Consider the following 20,417-nt stretch of genomic DNA (forward strand, 5'->3'; position numbering starts at 1 on the left):
CATGTTCTATATGGTGTACCCCAACTCTTAACCCACCTCTCCCACTAGACAACAGACCCTGTAGACTGCCCCCATCCCCACCCCAAGTTCAACTTCAGCGTACGCCTGCGCGGCGACTTCGGCGTGGTTGCCAGGAGACCGTGAAGCCGCGGTTCTTGCCCAGGTTGCTGTTTCCCCATGGCCAAGTTCGTGCTCGCGGGTGAGTGATCCCGGCATCCACACTCAGATCGCTCAAAACACCGACAGTTGCTCGCCTCCTATATTTCCTCCACAGTGATCTTCTTAATTGAATCTGTTGTAGCAACTCCAACTTCTATAGGAACCACCCCACGCTTTCTTGTGCGCGCATTCAAAGATGTTACCAGGGAGGGATCCAGTGCAAAGCACTGCAGCGGGACAGTGGGGATACAGTGGGAGGAAATACACGCCCTGCCTTGAAGGAGCATGTAAAGAAGTAATTCTGTTACAGTGAGATTTTGGCAATAAGACAATCAAGCATGAAACTTTGGGAGATATTACAGAAACTAATTGTGAAGTTTGGACATATAGACAAAGAGACTAGAAATCTCCTGGCCTAAGGGGAAAGTCTGGTGTGGAGGAAGTGGCTGGGCCTGGGGCTGAACAGGAGCAGACTCCAGATCCTTACCGCTCAAGTACACCAACCAGCAATCTTTGAACTGTATCTTGAAAGTAATAAGGAGTCACTGAAAAATGATCAAGGTGGAGAGTATCCTTAATGGGATTGCATATTAGAAAGTCTACCTTGTCAACAACTGAAGATGTGACTGGCATCTAGAAAACCATTAAAGAGGCTTTTACTACTACAGTTTACTGTCCTTCTTCCTGTCTCAGCAATTCTTTGTAAGCATAGGCTGCTTTTCCCTCTCCGGCTTCTCTTTCCACTCAATCTAGCTTTTATTTCTGCCTCCTTAAAGAAACGACACACCTGAGTTCCCAGTGACCGCTACAGAAGCTATTCGGTCCTTAATCTTATTCCTCTTGTCTCTTAACCACTTTGATACATTAATGGAATTGACAGCTCACATCTGACTGGGACTCCATTTTCCTTTCTGTTTTCATCCTGAGCACTGATTGTCTGTATTCCAGTAAGACAGTGGTAAAGAAACTTACAATGAACATTATGTTTGTAGCTGTGGTAGGGCAGGATTCTGTAGGAGCAGTGGAAGGGGCAAGGGATCTTATTTATAAATTGAGGGTTTCTCGGAAGGAGTGATTTCTAAGCAGAGATCTGAAAGATGATGAAAAGTTACCTAGCAGGAAGGAGGACAATGACATAGGCATAGTTAGTATGGAGGTTAGAATAAGGAGAACTAGTGTGATCATAATGCTTGAGCATACACAATAACCAGACCATTGAATAGATTTAGTGGGGTTGGAGCAAAGAGGATAAGGAAGAGTGTCATAGACTGAAACCAGAGCTAAATGTAGATTCTTGTGATACATATTCAGTATTTTAGACTTTATCCAAAATACATCAAAGGTTCTTGGAAGGAGAGAAAATAATCAAATTTGTATTTTATCTGAGTGTGATCAGTGCAATGTGAAGAGAGAAAGACTGGATGTGAAGAGATTGGATATGAAGAGACTGGTTAGGAAACTGGTACTATGATCCAGGAAGGAAGTAATAGTGCCATGACCTAGCATAGTAAGCAGTGGAAATGGAAAGAAGTAAGTGAATTGGAGAGGCAGAATCTACAAAACTAGATGTCTGAATAGGTGGGGAAAGGCAAGTTAGTGAGAAGAGTAAATTACTCCCATTGGTTTGGATAGCAGGGTAGATGGGGAACCACTGAATAAAAGTAGACTTATACTCTGGAAACTGTTAATACTTGGAAACCTTTCGATAACAGGGTAGAGGGACATAGGAGAGAACATAAGAGAAGAAACAGACTTAGTGAAGCGTGGTGAAATCTGTCATCGACATGCTGAGTGCCTGTGAGACATTCAGGAGACGAAAAAATATAGGAAGTTGTAGGTCTTAAGATAAGGAATTCAGTCTGAACTGGAAATGCAGATTGCTATTTGTACCAACAGAGTAGAGGAGATTCACTAGGAAGAATATGCAGGGTATAAAAATGAGTTACCTTGCAGAATGCTAGCATTTAAGTGGACTGTTAAGGATTAGGAACCTACAACGTATAGTGAGAAATGGCCAGCAAAATAGGAAGAAAATCTGAAGAATGCCCCCACCATAATGGTATTTCAAAAAGGCAAAAGGGGGGGCCAAGAAAATAAGGATCAAAAGTTTTGATTGGATTTTGTGGGATGAAAGTCTAGATCTTCGAGAGAATTTTGGAAAAGCCAGATTGCAGAATGAAAAATAAATGAAAGTAAAGAAGGAAGGGCCAATGTAGGAAATGCTTTTTAGTAGCAAAAGGCAAGTGGAAGTTCACAATTAGAAGGGGGTATGGTCTTTGGGTTTTAAAGACAAAAGAAACTGAAATAACGAGTGTATTTCAATACGATGGAAAGAGCCTCTAGAAATAGAGAAAAGATGCTGGAAGAGGGATCATCAATGGAGCAGCATTGGTGGCAATTCTAGAGTCAGATGGGTGACAGGCAGAGCATAAATTGTGAGATGAAACCTAGCCTGAAATAGGATCTCACTTCTGTTGAATAAGAAAAAGAAGGAAAGGATAATACAAAAGCAGGTGTGGTGGCAAGAGATTAGGGGATTCCCAGCTAGTGCTTTCTGTATCTATTTTTTGTTTGTGTGTAAAAAGAAAACTTGCCTATTGTCTTTTGATAGTGAGGGGATGTTGGAGAGAAGGAAGAAGTTTGAAGGAAGTGGACACGGTTTAGAACCATAATTGTGTCGAAGAGCTGTGAGTGCTAATAAGAGAAACGGGTCTATGGCAGAGTTGATGCACCAGTAAAATTGTAATGGTGCCTTTCTGCTTGGTTCTACCATGTTTTCCCATGATGTCTAGCAGATAGGACTCAGAAATAGAGAAGTCAGATAATTAGGTTCTTCTAGTGGGAGTTTCTTTACCAAACTGATTTCCCAGCAGTATTGTGGGGTATGATAATTTTAGAGATAATTTAAGACATGGTGTGAATTCATGATCCATGGGTTCAAATTATCCTGGGAGACAAATAGGTGCAGGTTGAAGTGGCTGATGACCTAGAGGTCACCATGTTGCTGAAGAATTGGTGATGGGAGTACCTTGGGAAGCCCGCAGGGTCTTTGCACTTGGGCCTTGCTTCTCCACTCTACCAGAAATCTAGTCCCATCCACTTCGGTGGCTTTAACGTCCTGTGTGTTGATGGCTGCAAAATCTGCATCTTGAGCCTTTACCTGGAGCCTGCACTTCAGACTTAGGTTTTCTAGATACCTCCAGCAGCGCATGTCTGTAATTAAACTTCTCACCCATGATTTCGCTCTAATAAAGTTAGCATCAGATGGAGCAGGAAGGGATCATCCTCGGTGCAATAAGCCAGAAAGAAAAATAAAAATGCTGGATGGTTTCACTCATAGCAGGAGAGTAAGGAACCAGGGCGAGGGCAAAGAGAGAGACAAGCAAATGTAATAAAGTAAAAATGAAAATAATGAACAACTTTAAACCAGAGACATGTTATGGTGTGGAGAGGGGAATGGGATCAGAACTGGGGTGGGAAGAGTGCGCAGGACTGTGATGACAGCACATGGGTGAATTAGTGGTGGGAGCCCTTAGGGATTGCAACTGAGATGAAAAAATGCACAAGATGAAGAATGATGTAAAAAATGGGTAAAGTAAAATAAAAAAAAAGTCAGGATCATCTGCCCAAGCCAGAAAGCACAAGTTGTCCCAGATGCTTTCTCACCCTCAACTTCTTCCCCCCATACGCCCGCCACACATTTCAAGTCCACGTGTGATTCTACCACCACTCCTCACTTCACACTGTCTTTAGTGGCCACTAATAACAGTGCCTTGCTAGGAGTTCATGCTAAATCAGTAACAGGACAGCCTTGCAGAGGAAGTGAGGTCTAGCATGGTATTGGAGGACAGTAAATACTCAATAGTCTTTTTCTTGTCTTTCTCTATTTTATTACCAGAGATTGAGCCCCTAGAAAATTTATTTTATTTCTATCAGTGTAATAAAAATCAGAAGTGCATGTGGTGTCAACTAATACTGTAAATTTATGTAACAAAGTATGTAGCATAACTGTATGATTAATTCTACAAGCATGCGACAAATTCTTTAAAAAATTACTAATTTGAACTCTTTTAGGTAGCGCAGACTGCCCATATTATGCTAAAGCAGAACTTCTGGCAGACTATTTACACATGAATCTTCCTGATTTTCGGGTACATAAAATTATACAACATCCTCATGTTTGGGAGGTAAGAAGACTTTACACATTTTAAATTCACACATGTACAAAAATATGGTGTAACGTTATTAAATAGTAGCTAATGTATCAGATAGGCTTGTAATAACCAATGTTCACATGCTGCAGATATGTTAATACTAATAAAATATATCTCTACTATCAGTCTGGAAATATTATTTCTTCCTAAAACCTAGCAGAACAAATGAGAACCTGAGCAAGTGGAAATTTGATTCCCCTTCTCCCACCTGAACTTACAATGCACTTTAGCTTTTCGTTCTCCTTCAGGATTGATTTCTAAAGACATGAGGCACTGGTTTCATTGGAGTTCCCTTCCTTGGGACTCTGCACAGAAACAGACTGAAATGGAGATGTGGGTGAAGGGGTTTTCTTTACTATGAAATGCTCTTGGGAACAACATCCTGGAAAGGAATAAGAGCAGCAGGACTGAGCCACAGAGCCACCAAGCTGAATGGGAGAACAGTTGTGCCAGACCCCTCAGCCCATCCTCCAGGGAACTCAAGCTGACATGGCCTTTCAGAGATACCCCAAACACAGAGATCCCCACAGTTAACAGTAGAAGATGCAGGCTGCTCCTGGGGAAGAGATTTAGCCTTGGGCAACGGAAACTCCTTTGAGGTAAGTTCCTGCAGAGACACTCAGCCCGGGCCCTGAGGAGCCAGTACACCCAGAGTCATGTGAGTGCCTTAGTCACCAAGGGGAACTGGAACTATTTGTCAGAAAAGTCATAACGCGGTTTTGCATAGAAAAATTATGTCATTACATTTCCAACAACCCAATACATGTGACAGGATCTGCTGGGTTCACCAATTGTGTTTTTTGGATGCACATGCTCCCTATAATAAATTCATTCATCTTGGAACAACTCCTCCAGGATTTCAGTTGGCATCCTTCCCTGCTTGATTTACAAAAAGTTAATCAGATGCACATCATTTCAGAACCTGAACTGGCACTCATCACCTTTCTTCTCTACCTTCCAATATACAGTCCCCTCCCCTTCTACTGAGCTGACTTACTTGATGGGGTGACTGCACCTGCATCCTTGTAGGTCTCAGAGCTAATCTCTACACCTTTTTCAGGATGCTACTTTTGTCCATTTACTAACAAAATTAAGCAGTCCCCAAAGTGCCCTGATGGGTCACCTAGATGCCAAGTGGTGTCTCCTGCTCACATTGGGAAGTAGTTGACCTTATGATCCTCGGGGCCAATTCGTTCACTCAGTGTAGTAACCCCAGTGACTCCTTGCCTCCTCGTTTCTTGGCACAGGAGAACAACATGACTAAGTGGCAGTCACAGTTTAAGGTTTGATATTTCTTCCTTCTAGAACCCCCCTCCACCCAGCCACCCCTGCCCTTCTACCCACACCCCCTCCCATGCAGGTGTAAGCTCATACAAACACACACACACACACACACACACACACACACATTTAGAACCTTCAGACCCACAGTCTAGAGTGAGGGAATTTTCAGGAGCACACATTTCCCCATGTAGGTTACAAGAGTGATGATAAACTGAATCACTCTTAATTCCACCCCTTGCTTTCTGGATTTATGTTTTGAGGTGAAACATTATATTGGTTTATGGTGTATTTTGCATTGATGTTCTATCAAGACGTCACTCTCTGAGCAGGTGCCTGGGCCTTCAGTGGGCTCTCTCCTCCATAGGGCTGTTAAGTGGTGCAATAGGTCATGAGGCCAGTGGCATCCATGGTTATGTGCCCAGTGCTTCTGCCCAAAGTGGCCCCCTTGAAGTGATGTTAAACAGTCCTGTAGATATTCTTGAACAGGGTACTTGAGCACTCTATGAAAACAGGAAAGGCGATTCTTTACCCAGGATATAAACTGGTATATTTATATTATGCAATTATATATATTCTATGATATCTAATTATAAATTATATATAATATAAATATTTATTTATGCACGCACACACACATCAGTGCAATCCTCATCACTTTGCTGAACACAGTATTTTCTGGACTCAGGTTTCCAGCCCTCCACAGCAACACATCTGCTCCAGCTGCCATTTTACCAGCTTTTGGTGCCTTCTTCCATGGAAGTTCCCACATTGTTCTTTCATTTAACGTGTTCCATCACTTTCTCCAGGCTTTTGAACATCGTCCTAACAACATGATGTCACTGTATTCTGAGGTCCTTCCAAAGGTTGCTCTCTGGAGCTGCAGAAGTGATTCATATCAATAATTCTCTTTTACCCAACTTTCTGGACCCTCAGAGTCTAACCCTAAATTATTTTCCCTGCTCCCGCCAGGACATAGCACACCCACATAATTTGTGCTGAAGGTCCTTGGGGGTAGAGTCCCTTTTCTCCACAGGCCAACATCATCACCTGTGACCACAGGTATGTGGTGACACCTCACAGCAACCCCCACTGCCTTGTGGTGTTTAACATCACTTCAAGGGGGCCACTTTGGACAGAAGCACTGGGCAACCATGAATGCCACTGGCCTTATCATCTGCTGCACCACTTAACAGCCTTACGGAGGAGAGAGCCCACTGAAGGTACAGGCGCCTGCTTGGAGAGTGACATCTCGATAGAGCATCAAGGCTTAGGGACCTTCCAGTGCAGTCAGGGAAATTCCTTACCATGATTTTATTTGTAAGGCAGCCTCATTACATATGCCCTCAAAGACAAGAATGTTATTATGTACAGCACCCCGAAGAAGAATGTTTCTCTGTGTCTTGTGTCATTGGAAAGCCCCATTTCCACAAGCCAGGTAATCATCATTTGAACTTTTTCTAATTAACATGATCAGAAATCTCCCAATAACTCCTAGCACATTGATTCAGTCAGAAATAAGTTACTGTATACACGCACATTTGGAGAGCAGTATCAAATGTATAAAAGCCAAGCACGGAAATATCTCATACACAAGGAAGTTGAATTAAGTTGAATAGTTTGGGTATCAGTTGAGATGGAAGATTTGGGGCCAAGTATCCTCAGCTAGGGAGAAAATTTCAGTACTTTTATTTGATCAAGGAATTTGAAGAATATTCTTTCTTATTTGTTTAATTTACTATTTAATATATTTCTATTTTCTATATTTCATTTTACAGCTTAAAATACCTAATTTTTTAAATTGTATATACACAATGGAATTAAAAACACGCTAGTATTTTTGTGTTTGTTTTCTTGACATTTGAACTGAATCCTGAGGGAGATTTCATGTATGACTTCCTTTGGAATTATCATTGACTAGGATTGGCTGAAAGATCTGTGTGAAAAGAACAAGTGGAATCACAAAAATTCCCCCATCATCTGGAGAGAGCTGTTGGATCGTGGTGGAAAGGGTTTGCTTTTGGGAGGATACAATGAATTCCTGGAGCATGCCCAGGTATGTATATGAACTGATCTGTTCAAAATATTATCATTTTCTCACATTAGTTTATTTTTCAAATGCCTTACTTTCTAAGGTATTCTCTTAGCTTGCTTTTCACGCTATTCTTAAATAAGAACTTTCATTATAGCCATTGTCAGTTAATTATTTCATCCCTTGTATTGTCTTTTTTCTTTCCAATAACTTAGCTCTACTATAGTGTCACCTCTGGCATGACGACTGAGCTGATGAAAAAAATTGCTAAAGAGAACCTTGTAACGTATAAAGAACTAGAGCTGGAGAAAGAAGCCCTGAAATGTCTTGTCAGCCCCTTGCGGGTCTGGATCACCAGGTGGGACAGTTCAACCTGGGACATAAAGTCTCTTGTATGTAGAAAGTACAATGAGATATGATTTCATGATGGAAAAATATGCATGTATGTTTGTGTATATGTGTTTATGGTTAGACAGTGATAACTTTGTGTGTGTGTGGAGAGATAGATAGTAGATAAAAAGATAATAGATAGATAGATAGAAGATAGATTATTAGATAGATCCCAATATAGCTCCATATATGGGTTTTAAGTCATATATTGATTTAATACAATGTGTGTGTATATATGCATATATATATATATACATGTACATATATGCACATGTTAAAATTATACACATATGAAATCTAAGAGTAATTTTATAACAAAGATATTTGCTTTGCATAACTGTTTCCAGCTCTGGTTCCATCTGTCTCTTGTGTCATTGGCTACTTTTATTCTTGCTCTGTCCTTCCCTCCCACCTACTCCCCAACCTTACAGATTCTTAACCACTTGCTAGAACTGTCCCTGCTCTTCCTGAAGCGCACAACCCTACTCTCTGCGCACAACCCCATTCCCTTGCTCTGTACACTTTTTCTCCTCGCTTTGCCCCTCATTGCTCTCGCTCCCGGCACCTGCGGGCTTCCACATCACTTTTTCTCCTGTCTTACTCTCTCTCACTCTCGCCACCACCTGCTTCTTGCCCTGCTCTATTTCTTCTTCCTCCTTGTCTTTCCCTACCCTGCACAATCTGTCCTTCACACTGTTCTCACTTGACTTGTGTGCGTCCTGATATACACACACCTTTGAAAATTTATTTATTATTATGAAATATTCTAAATACAGAGGAAAAACTGAGAATGATGTAACAAACATATTTGAATCTAACACCCAGATTTAGTAAATATGACACCTGCTTGAGTTTTTTTTTTTTTTTTTGTAAAGGATTAAACTCATAGATACTGTTGAAACTCCTAGTTACCACTACCCAAACCTATGAAAATTAAAAATGCCCGTTTGCTTTTCTGAACTCCCCTCAAGGGTCATTAAAGCTGTCAGCTGATGACCACAGTTCTGGACTCTGTAACCACACCTATAAGGACAGAGTACCAGCTTGTGCTGATCCTGAGATTCTTTGTAAAGCTTTGAAAAAGCTTTTTTAAATGTCATTTCTTTACAGATAAGCGTATGAAGTAAGAAAAGGCTATGGTTAAGTAGAATTTTTAAAATATTTTAAGAGAAAATATAAATATGTAACTAGAGTAATATGACACTATTTTTTTAAATTTGGCTTTCTTCATATTCAACTTGAAAAATCATAAACAATTAACATCTCTTGTTTGAGGATTGCTTTCAGGTCAGGCTAATGGGGTTAGAAATGAGGATTTCTTGTTCTGCTTTTTTTCCTCTGTGCTCTTGAGTCAAATGCCTTGGGATTTGTTAGAGGTTGATTGCATAGGATATGTATGTTGTTTTAGCTAAAACAGCATTTAAAAACATTCATTCTCCCCCTCTCTTTGTGTCTTCTTCTATTTCTCTTAACAGTGTCTTGTAGTGTTCATTATGCTGGTCTTTCACTTCCTTTGTTAAATGTATTCTTTTTGATAAACTTGTGAATGGGATTGTTTTCTTTATTTTCCTTCTAGTTTTTTTGAGTATAAGAATGATACAGATCTTTGTGTATCAATCTTTTGGCATGTCATTTGATTTACTTATTTATGGTTCCTAATAGTTTTTAGTGGAATCTTTAAGGTATTTTATGTATACCAGCGTGCCATCTGCAAATATTATTAGTTTCACTCCTTTTCCAACCTGGATTCCTTTTAAATCTTGTGCAATGAACTGGCTAAGAACTCTAACACTAAATTAAATGGAAGTGTCAAGAGTGAGCAACTTTGTCTTGTTCCTGATCTTAAAGTTGAGTATGTTCTTACTCAACATAATATCTTACACTGAATATATTAGCTATGGGTTTATTATGCTGTGGTGTATTCCTTTTACCCCCCATTTATTGAAAGTTTTATCATAAATGGGTGCTGAATCTAGTGAAATGTTTTCTCTGCATCTATTCAAAATAATCATGATTTTTAAGCTTCCTTTCATTGATGTGGTATATTATTAGTTGACTTGCATATGTTGTATAAACCTCTTATTAAATCCCACTTGGTCATGGCATGCCATTCTTTGTACATATTGTTGAAATAGGTTTGTTACTATTTTGTTGACAATTTTTGCATCTGGTTCAATAGAGATATTGGCCTATATTTTTTGTGATGTTCTTCTTTGTTCTGCTTCTGATTTCTAGCCTTAAAAATGTCTTTACAGCTATGTATGTCTATTTAAGATATTAAATCATTCCACTAAATTCACATGCAGATATGCCTGTTTGGAATAAAAGCTCACTCAAAAAAGGCAAAAGATTTAACCATTCATAATTCACGTTTACATTTTTACTAGTGCATCTACCCCTGCCTGCTACAACCTAATTCCCATCTTAACAAGCGGTGACGTGTTTGGGATGGATACGGAAATTAGCATAACTCTATTGGACAATAAGCAGGCGGAAGAAGATCTCAACATCCTTATGACAGAGATGAGGAACCTGGTGTCACCCCTCCTCCAGAGTGTCACCATCTGCACCCAAGTGGAGGAAGCCTTCCACCAGGCTCATGTGGTCATCATTCTGGAAGACAGCATTGACAAGGAGATGTATACTTTAGAAGACTACATCCGAAGCAGGGTTCCTCTGTGCAGGCTCTATGGATACCTGATTGAGAAGAATGCTCATGAGTCTGTCAGAGTTATTGTAGGAGGAAAGTCCTTTGTGAATCTTAAGGCAGTTCTGCTTATAAGATATGCCCCCACCTTGGCACACAACATTGTCGCTGTGGCACTGGGAGTGGAAGGTGAAGCCAAAGCTGTGCTGGCCAGAAAACTAAAAACAGCACCCACATGTAAGTGAACTATTACCATTTCTGTTTTTGTTCTGAAACAACATGATTGCAAAGCACTAGGAAGAACATTTACCCTCTCGGAACATTCCAGATAATTGGAATACCAAGCAAACGTCTCACTTTGTGACTAAACCACCGTGAAAATTTTTTACAGGTTTTCATGGCTAACTAATGTGTCCATCATTAACAAAAATTAATAAATACTTGACATAATCAGTCTCATATTGATTTCAAGTATTAATTTGAAAACTAACACTATAAATTTTCCATAATAGGTAAATTGATCACTGTTATTAAAAAGTTAACCAGATCCATGCTAAAGTGGCTTCCCCCAATTTCCCATGTAGGGGAACTCAAGCTTTCACAAAATATTGCTTTTTTTAAAGATCCATTTATTTGTGCATATGAGAACTGGGGTACAGGCTAGAGGCATGGAGTTAGGATTCACCTAGAGACAGAATGGGGAGCAGAACAGTCAGAGTAAAATACACTGCTGAGGGGAGCAGCTGTGAGACAGGAGAGGTCTGCCACGCCATCTGGGTCAGCTCCCTGGCTGGGGGTCGAACTCTTGCTGCAGTGGCTTTGGAAAGCCCCAGAGTGCTACACTCCAACCCACTACACCTTCACAAAATATTTCTAAAGTGCTTAGAAGAGCACCTGCTAAGTGATAAACATCTGCAAGGCCATTAAGCCTACCATTAGGACTGTAATCTTTGATGGTCTTCTGCTCCTACTAATCAACAAATTGATGGATAGAAGAATCAAATGAGGGTAACACTGGATCAGAAAAATGGGTCATCCTATTTAAAAGGGAGTGCTGTATATAAAATATTTGTCAGGTGTGACAAATCTAAGCTACGTGTGCCTTTCCAGGCAGCAGGTGCAACCGTATTTGTTGAGAATATAAGGAAGTAAAGGACTTTGCTGATCCCCTCGCACATTGTAGGAAGAACTGTATTATCCATTTCCTTACAATTCAGCCCAAGAAACACAGCCTCACGTATGGCTGTGTACAAACCAGTAGTGGCTTAACCCCAACACGAGTGCATGCCTCAGCCAAACTGATACCAGTGATTCAATAGGGAAGGAAAACGTCTTCTAATTATTTCATCTCTGTTGTCAACCTTCTATTTATGTGCAGACACGGATTGTCACAAAAGGTCTATGATACCCGATGAAAGTGTCAAAAAGAGGCAGTGTTTCAAATCTTAAAACAAGGAGGGCAGAATCATGTCAAGGGCTTTCAGCCAGAAAGTTGCTCTCCTACAGGTTGCTGATGCTATAAATTCTAAGCCCTCTGTAGGCAAAGCCCATAAATTAGTGAAAAGCAGAAAGAAGGAAAATGAAGAAGAAATGGAAAAAGGAAAAAAGAAATGTCAGATGCACAGTAACCCATGGAGCCTCGTCAGTGGGGTAGGAAGGAGAAATCAGAGCAATGGAGAGGGCTAAATAAAATGAGCTGAAATACAGAAACCAGCAGCGAGAATCATTCAGGGAAAATTCCAGATGCCAAGAGGATATTCTCAGCACATTCCCCGGGGATAGTTCATATACAACCCTGCTTCTAGGGGCAGGTTTCCTGACTTCGCTGGGAGTCTTCCCTCCCTCCCTCCTACAACATGCAGCTTATAGGGGCCAAGTGGCACCATTAGCTCTCATAGGAGTTGGGAGATGTAGGATGGACTCATCCTACTGATGAGCCATTTTTATGAACACAATAATCTCAGAGGAAGATAACTGATTACCCAAGATATATTTGGGTAACTGCCCAGTCTCTTCTCACCCTAGGCTGTCTCCTACTGTAGAGGTAAAGAAGTCATTAATTTTCACAACCCTTCTTGTAGCTAGAAGGAATTGAGACATGTTGTCTACTTGAAGTCCCTTAGGAAAGGTATTTTAATACCTAAAAAGGGAAAAGACAAAAAGAAGAAGGCTATCTGTTTTTTTCCCCTTCTGCCTACCTGTGAACACAACCCTGTGAAAGTGTGGCCTATGGTGCTATGGCAGCCACCTTAGAGCCATGAGGAGAAGACCAAAAGCATCACCCTCTGAGCTACTGAACAAGCACCAGTGTCACTGCCTATCTCAAATTGTTCTCTGAGAAAAGAAAACACTTCTAGTTAATCCAATACAGTGGGATAGCCAACAGTAATCTTACATTAGAAAGAATACGGAAAAAAATTAATCTCCACAATAGGAAGTGGTATGGCCCTCTCACTATTAATTTTTAAACCAACAAATAAGTTAATAAATCAATACAATTATTTATTTTCAATTTGGATACAACATTTCTAGAAAATCCATAATGAGAGACTCACATTCAATACCAATTACCCTTTACTTTGCTCCACTAGCATGTATTAATTTGCCCAGCAGTTGTTTACTCAGCCATTCCCCTCTAGCCTCAGAATCTTTCAAGAACTTGGGCTGATTTTCTTCTAAATCTGCCACCTACAAGTGCCTCACACAGAAGCTAATTCAATAATCTTTTGTTGACTGAGATGTTCCTTGGGGTCTTTTTATTACAACACCCTCATTCTGCAGAAAATGAAATCCACCCAGGGAGTTAAATGATTTGCTCAAATTTCGATTCCAGTATAGACTCAAGGACCCCTGTCAGAATCAAGGTAAATAAAAAGTTCTCTTCGAGGCAGAGTAATGGAGTTAGGACCAATGTAGTAACAGCATCTGAAGTAGCAGGTGGCTTCAGGGGCATTCAGGTATTTCTTGACTTGCATCAATTATATCCATGCCATTCATCAAGCACTTTGGGATTCGGCAATTAGGGATTGCTGAACCCTGATGATTAAGGCATTGGGGGTGGGCCACATCATTTGCACATTTTGCATAACTTAGGGGGAACATAAACTTAGGCTCATTTTCTAGAAGAGCATCTATCCTAAAACAAACACACAAAAACTTAGGTTGCAAGAAATTTTTTATACTAATTTTCATCATTATGCTCATTTTTAATTTCTTTTCTTCACAGGCATCAAAGATGTGATAATTTGGGGTAATATTAGTGGAAATAACTATGTTGATCTGAGAAAAGCCAGGATTTACAGATATGAAAGTGCCATTTGGGGACCTCCCCACTATTCACGCCCTATTTTAAGCTTGATTTTTGATAGGTACAGTACATTTTTGTTTATTTACTTATTTATGCATCTAAGAACTGGGGTGGAGGGGTGGAAGGGAGGTGAGAGGAGTCAGCAGAGACAGAGTGGGGAGAAGAACAGTTGGATCTACTTAGATCTATTGAAAATACACTACTGAGGGGAGCAGTGGGTGAGACAGGAGAGGTCTGCTGTGCCATGTGGGTCATCTCCCTGGCCAGAGTGGCTGATCACCCCAGTGGCTGACGACCCCTTGTGCCACCAGGGAGGCCCTGGTATGGCATATTTTTAAAGCAACGTATACTAGCAATGCTGAATAAATACATAATAGTTGTTATCTTTAAATCGTTTTAGAAATCTTTGTATAAAAATAACTTGAGATTTGTTCATACTCCTCTTTGCTTATGCTCACTACTGAAGAAACAAAACTACAGCATTTTCAACCAGTCAATCCCCATCCTAGTTGTTTGATGTTGAAATTATGAATATCCATATTTCTGATTAACTGTAAGGGGCTTACATTGAGGTTATCTGTAAAGCAAGTAAATATAAAGTGAATCTTTTTTAAAAAAAAATATTTATTTATGCATACAGAACTGGAGTACAGGCCAGAGGTGCAGGGGCAGTGAGAGGATTCACCAGAGATAGAGTGGGGAGCACAATAGGCAGGTCGACAAAGTACACTGCTGAAGGGAGCAGCGGGCAAGACAGGAGAAATCTACTGTGTCATGTGGGTCACCTCCAGGGCCTGAGCTCAAACTCGCACTGAAGTTGGTGGGGCTAGGGTCCCACAGCTTTGCAGTGCTGCACTCCAACCCACTGAACCACCAGGGAAGACCATCAAGTGAATCTTACTGAAAGGAAAGAAGAGCTGTGTACCCAAGTTGATATTAGCTGAAAGGTTTCTGACAATCAAGAATGAGGATGGCAAGCAGGCCCAGGCCCTGCTGGATGTCCTGCCCCCAAGAGGCAGAATGGAGAAGGAGTGAGGAACAGAGGCTCCCAGACCAAACCAACTGGTGGTGCTCTCCACGAGCTGTCGAGTGGGCATAGGGTCCCAGGAGCTGTCTCACCAGGGCCAGCGTGTCACCCGCTGGACTATTCCCTGACTTTAGACTTCAGTCTGTGACACCATTGTTATTCCCTAAGCCTGCCTGAATAAGTCAACATTCCATGCTACTATTTTCTTTCAAATGAAAGATACCACCAGTTTCAAAACAGCATCTAGCTTGAATAAACTCTTTGTAATGAAAGGCACTGTTCTTGCAGCCTCAGATGACTTCTCTGTGTTCCATTTTATATTAATAGTGTTCTTTAGTTTGAAACACGATAATACAAATTTCTTCTGCATTTCACTGTTTTCCAATTGGCTTTTATGAAATTGAAGAAACTGGAAGAAAGGGCACAGGAAGTCATATTTCTATTTTGTGGAGATGATTTCTTGTACTGAAATCCATAGACCCTGGTAACAGACTATTTCATTTCCATATCTTCCTCCATTGTCAAATGGTTTCTTCTTCTCCTTACAGTGAATGGGTAAACAGGGAATTTGTGGCAAATCTGAAAGAACTGACCAGCACGGGAAGACAGTTTGGAGGCATCTTAGCTGCACATAGTATAAGCACTACCCTGAAATACTGGTACCACGGCTCACCTCCTGGGGAGATTGTGTCCTTAGGAGTCTTCAGCGAAGGTAAGTCTGAATGTTCACATCCGGTAACATCTAAAGACCTCCGTCTATGCCATGTGTTCCAGCCTCCTCTGCGTCACCCCCTTGTCTACTACCTAACGCACCAGTGGTCTGGGTTTCCCACTTCCACAATCACCCGTTCACTCTCACGCCCACTCCAGCTTGCACTCAGAAATTCAACAATGTTTTGAATGTTGTGGTCTCATTGACTTATCCCCACTGTACCCCAGCTGAGAAAGCAAGGTCTTAGGTGGGCAACGGATAGAATTAGGACAGGCTTCATAAAGAAGGTAACATCCCAAGAAGCTTAGAGTTCAGGAGATCAAGTGGTGTGTAACTAGCAGACAAGGGCAGGAAAGTCCTCCTGGCCACAGAAACAAAGACAGAGGCTCGAAGAAAAGGTGTGTTAGGAGCCCAGATGTTAGGGGAGAAGGCAGCAGCTGGAATTTGGGAAACACCTATCTGTGGATATTCTCCATCCACCAGCATCAAACATACTTTTTTACAGCCTTAATGTTTTAATCAGAGGAAATTGACCATTTTTGAAAAAATGGGATGAGAGAATAGCTGATGTCCTGGGCCCTGTCAGTTCTAGCTAACGCATCCCTTCCCTTTGTGCTTCGCGTCTCCCTGTGCAAGTTCGTTTGCTCACAGATTTCAGGCCCAGCCTCTGCTGAGCTCTAGCCTGTGAGACTTCGCCACCTGGATGTCATGCTGTCACTTCAAGCCAGCATACACCACAGGAATTTACCATTTTCCTTCTCAATCTGATGCACTTAAATATCCCTTATGTTAATAAAACACCATCCTTCAGTTTGTTCCAGTGATTATTGTATAGCTTAAAGGAATCTCCTCAACCTGCAAGTCATAATTAACCTGTTTCCCCTCTGTTTACAGAGCTTAGTCCCCCATCAGAAACTATATTGTCACCTGCCTTTAGTGACGTGGTTAGTGGCACTGTGCCCTCATTAGAACAGGAAGAGCTCTGCCTGGGTGGTCTTGCTTCTCTTCACACACAAAGACTTACTGAACTGAAGTTAAGCTGCATGAACATCTCCATCATGTGAATTCAAGTCAATATAATACCTATGTCAAGGAAATAGCCTTATCTTTATTTGTAGAGACTTTAATTAATCTGTATAGGAATTCATCAATAAATAATGCAGTTCTGCGGGTGAAGGACAAGTGATCTTTACCTCCCTGAAACTACCATGTAGGTAAACCTCCACAGGTTGTCTGCCCACCAGTCTGGCTCTTTACAGATAAAGCAAACAGAGCCTCAAAAGAAGGCCTAGGACTCCCTCTGAGGAACAATCTTTCACATCCTGGTTTCTTGACTATCCTCGATTGTTTTGCCAGATTGACAACGTTTTTGGCATTAGGGTGGCAAGAATATTTTTCTTATTTGATCAAAGTACTTTAAGGGGAGGGGTCATTTATCTGACTATGGCCCAGTTAGAAATAATTATTACTAATCTTCTTATTCAGAGCACACCTATATTAGACTAGGAGCAGCAAGAAAATCACCAGCTCTCTTGTCCCCTTTCCCTTCTTGTCCTCATTCCCTAGCTGTGGAACAGCCACACTAAGCTAAGAGTAGAAGGCTAGATTAAACAGACGCCTTCAACTCTTGGCTTATCTAGGGAGGGACAAGAAAAAGTCAAGGACAGCAAACGGAATCCAGATGTGTGGAAGTGAAACTGTTAGTTTGCAAGGCAAAGCAAGAGGATCTGAACCTAGTGGGGCCGAAAGGGGGGTTGACAGGGAATAATGGTTCTTCTGTCTGAGAGGAACTGCTGACCTTGGGGAGATGCTCCATCAATGCTTCTAGAGTATTCAAGAAGGAATGCCCACAACTTCCCTCCATTGTCATCAAAGCCAGACACATGTCTATCCTTCTCCACAGTGTCACAACAGGAAGGGGTTGTTTTCTGAATGCTTTTTTTTTTAAAGATTTATTTATTCATGCATACAGAACTGGGGTACAGGCCAGAGGTGCAGGGTCAGTGAGAGGATTCACTAGAGACAGAGTGAGGAGCAGAATAGGCAGATCAATGAAGTACACTGCTGAGAGGAGCAGTGGGTGGGTCAGGAGAGGTCTGCGGTGCCATGTGGGTCACCTCCGGGATGGGGATCGAACTCATGCTGAAGTGGCCTTAGCTTCTTAGTGCTGTGCTTTAATCCACTGTGCCACCAGAGAGGGCCCTGGTTTCTGAATGCTTTTGTTTGGCTGTGCTTTGTGTCTGCTCCCTGTAGGTCAGTTTGGTATTCCTGAAGGGATCGTCTTTTCTATGCCTGTGAAATTTGAGAATGGAACCTGGGTGGTTCGTACAGATCTTGAAGACATTAAAATAAATGAACAAAAAATGACTGGAATGACAAGTGACCTGATTCAGGTACTATAAGATAAACAAGGTACTTCTATAATATCTTAACTAGATTCCCGTAGGCCCAAGGCACACGTTGGCTTTCCATGGGTTCACTCTGCAACTTATTTCTATTAGTGAGAAGGAGACAATATAAATTCGAGGAAATCAGCAGAATATTCAGTTGGTATATTAAAAGTATTTCTTGGCTATTTTAAAATCAAGAGTCAAAGTGTGTTTCTATTAAAAAAAGTAATTAAGTTAGTGATTGTGGTCATTTAATTCTCTGATTGTAAAATTTTCAACAGGAGAAACTCATTGCACTTGGAGAGATGACAGATTTTCAGGCCTATCAATCAGGTAATCTCTCAGATGTGATGTTTTAAAAAAAGAGTGTTAAGCTATTTTTTTATAGCTGAATCACTGATATAGATAACTCTAATCCATATCTTATCACTTTGAAACTAAATTACTGGCAAAATAAACTGCCAAGTTCATTGTTTCCTCTGAAATGAAATACCTCATGAATGCTAAAGTCACATCTTTGTAATGCATTTGTTAATTACCTTTATTGCAATTATTGGTTTACAGCACTGTATATTATTCAGAGGAATAGACTCCTACCACCAAAGTCTCTTGGACTTTGGGCTGAAATCAAATGTAATAGGTTCCTACCTCCCCAGATGTACACCACACCACCCCTCTACAAGGCACACATAGCCCTTCATCAGATATCACTGGCTTACTTCCCTACTTTGTTCACACCCCCACCTTGCCCTCTAGAAGTCTCAGATCCAGTCATGTGTCTAGGGTTTGTTTTGGTTTAATTTTGTCACTTGCTTTGTTTTGTTTTTCTATATTCCACATATAAGTGAAGTCATCTGGTTTTCTCCTTCTGGCTTATTTCACTTAGCATAATTCCCTCCCATTCCATCCATGTTGTTGCAAATGGCAAGAGTTGATCTTCTTTTCCAGCTGAATAGTACTCCCTCATAGATTGGTTCCAATATCCTAATTCACTCCTGTGTCATTCAGTGGCTAGGTTGCTCCCATCACTCAGCAATTGTAAGTAGCAAAGCACTAGGTTCTTGTAAATGTTGTGCATAGCATGTTTCAGCTTCCTGGGACTTTCATAACAAATTATACATACTGAATAGTTTAAAACAAAAGAAGTCAATGCTCTCATGGTCCTGGAGACTAGAAGGCTTAAATCAAAGGTCAGCATGCTGTGTGCCCTTTAAAGGCTCTAGAGAAGAATCCTTTACCTCTTCGATTCCAGGGGCAATGCTTAGTGTATCTGCAGCACTCCAATCTCTGCCTCTGTCTTCACTTATATCTTCCCTCTGGGTGTATTCATGTTTCCCGATCTCTCCTGTTAAAACACCAGTTTTAAATGCAGTTTCATTGTATTTAAGGCCTACCATATCCCATTATAACCCCATCACAACTGGATTCTATCTGCTCATATCATTCAAAATTAGGTTATATTCTCAAGTGCAAGGCTTATGCTTTTGTTGTATTTTGGGGGGGAATACAACTCAACCCAAAATACTATATATTTTAGCAACATTATTTTTCTTATTGGCATTTGTTCTAATCATAAATTTACAGGGATCTGCTATCATCTTTCTTTTGCCATAAAGAAGCCTCATCTTAAATATAAAAATAGAAACACAGAAATAAATTCATTTATGCAGAGAGCTTTAACCAAGTTTATATCCTAATGCATAAGATCTTCAATGAAAAGAACTTCAATACAATTAGTGTGCAATAGAAAGAAAAGAAGGGAAAGAATATACTTAAAATAGCTTCCAATTAGACACCCAAAGTTACACATCATCCCCTCTTCGTGAGCAAGTGCCTAGCCAAACAGCGTTTGCCAAAGCAGCACTGCTGAGGCCCAAAAGCCTGCCACAAGTGTAAGGCACCTTCTGTTGGAAAACTACAGGAAAGAGGCAGAAGAGGCCAGGCACATCTAGAAGGAAAAGAGCAAAATAAACTCAAGATAAAAGCTGCCATTGTCAGCCACCCTGTAGGTCTTTCATGTCTCTTTAAAGTGTCTCCTCCCAGGTCCTCCAACCCCCATGCATAAGTTCAAGGCTGCAAAGCAAGTGCAGCTTCTTCACGTGTGTCTTTGTTCCAGATGTCTCCTCCAGGTCTTTTTCCTTCCTCCTTCCTCTTCCTTCTTTTTTCCAGTTTTCTTTAGTTTCTCCTTACAGCTCGGCTCCACCCTTCCTTGGGTGGCACAGGGAAACTGGGCCCCTTCCTATGGATATCACATTATT

At 40.9% G+C, this 20,417-nt stretch overlaps 1 protein-coding gene across 1 annotated transcript; it reads left to right on the forward strand.

Annotated features, from left to right (window-relative positions):
* The first annotated feature begins 177 nt into the window (after positions 1–177).
* On the forward strand, positions 178–18,518 carry MDH1B (malate dehydrogenase 1B, NAD (soluble)). Its single transcript, XM_012725282.1, has 9 exons — positions 178–199; positions 4,234–4,346; positions 7,576–7,710; positions 7,902–8,044; positions 10,464–10,960; positions 13,950–14,091; positions 15,606–15,769; positions 18,023–18,162; positions 18,441–18,518. The coding sequence occupies exons 1-9, from the start codon at positions 178–180 to the stop codon at positions 18,516–18,518; spliced, it is 1,434 nt and encodes a 477-aa protein (XP_012580736.1).
* The last annotated feature ends 1,899 nt before the right edge of the window (positions 18,519–20,417 follow it).

The sequence above is a fragment of the Condylura cristata genome, unplaced genomic scaffold (genome assembly GCF_000260355.1).
Source record: "Condylura cristata isolate star-nosed mole 26May11 unplaced genomic scaffold, ConCri1.0 scaffold00002, whole genome shotgun sequence".
Classification (NCBI taxonomy): Eukaryota; Metazoa; Chordata; class Mammalia; order Eulipotyphla; family Talpidae; genus Condylura; species Condylura cristata.

Excerpts from the sequence above, each read along its gene's own strand:
- MDH1B (XM_012725282.1), top strand. The coding sequence starts at position 178 with ATGGCCAAGTTCGTGCTCGCGG. Across the intron at positions 8,045-10,463 it reads TTGCGGGTCTGGATCACCAG|TGCATCTACCCCTGCCTGCT; the intron begins GTGGGACAGTTC and ends CATTTTTACTAG. Across the intron at positions 14,092-15,605 it reads TTAAGCTTGATTTTTGATAG|TGAATGGGTAAACAGGGAAT; the intron begins GTACAGTACATT and ends TTCTCCTTACAG.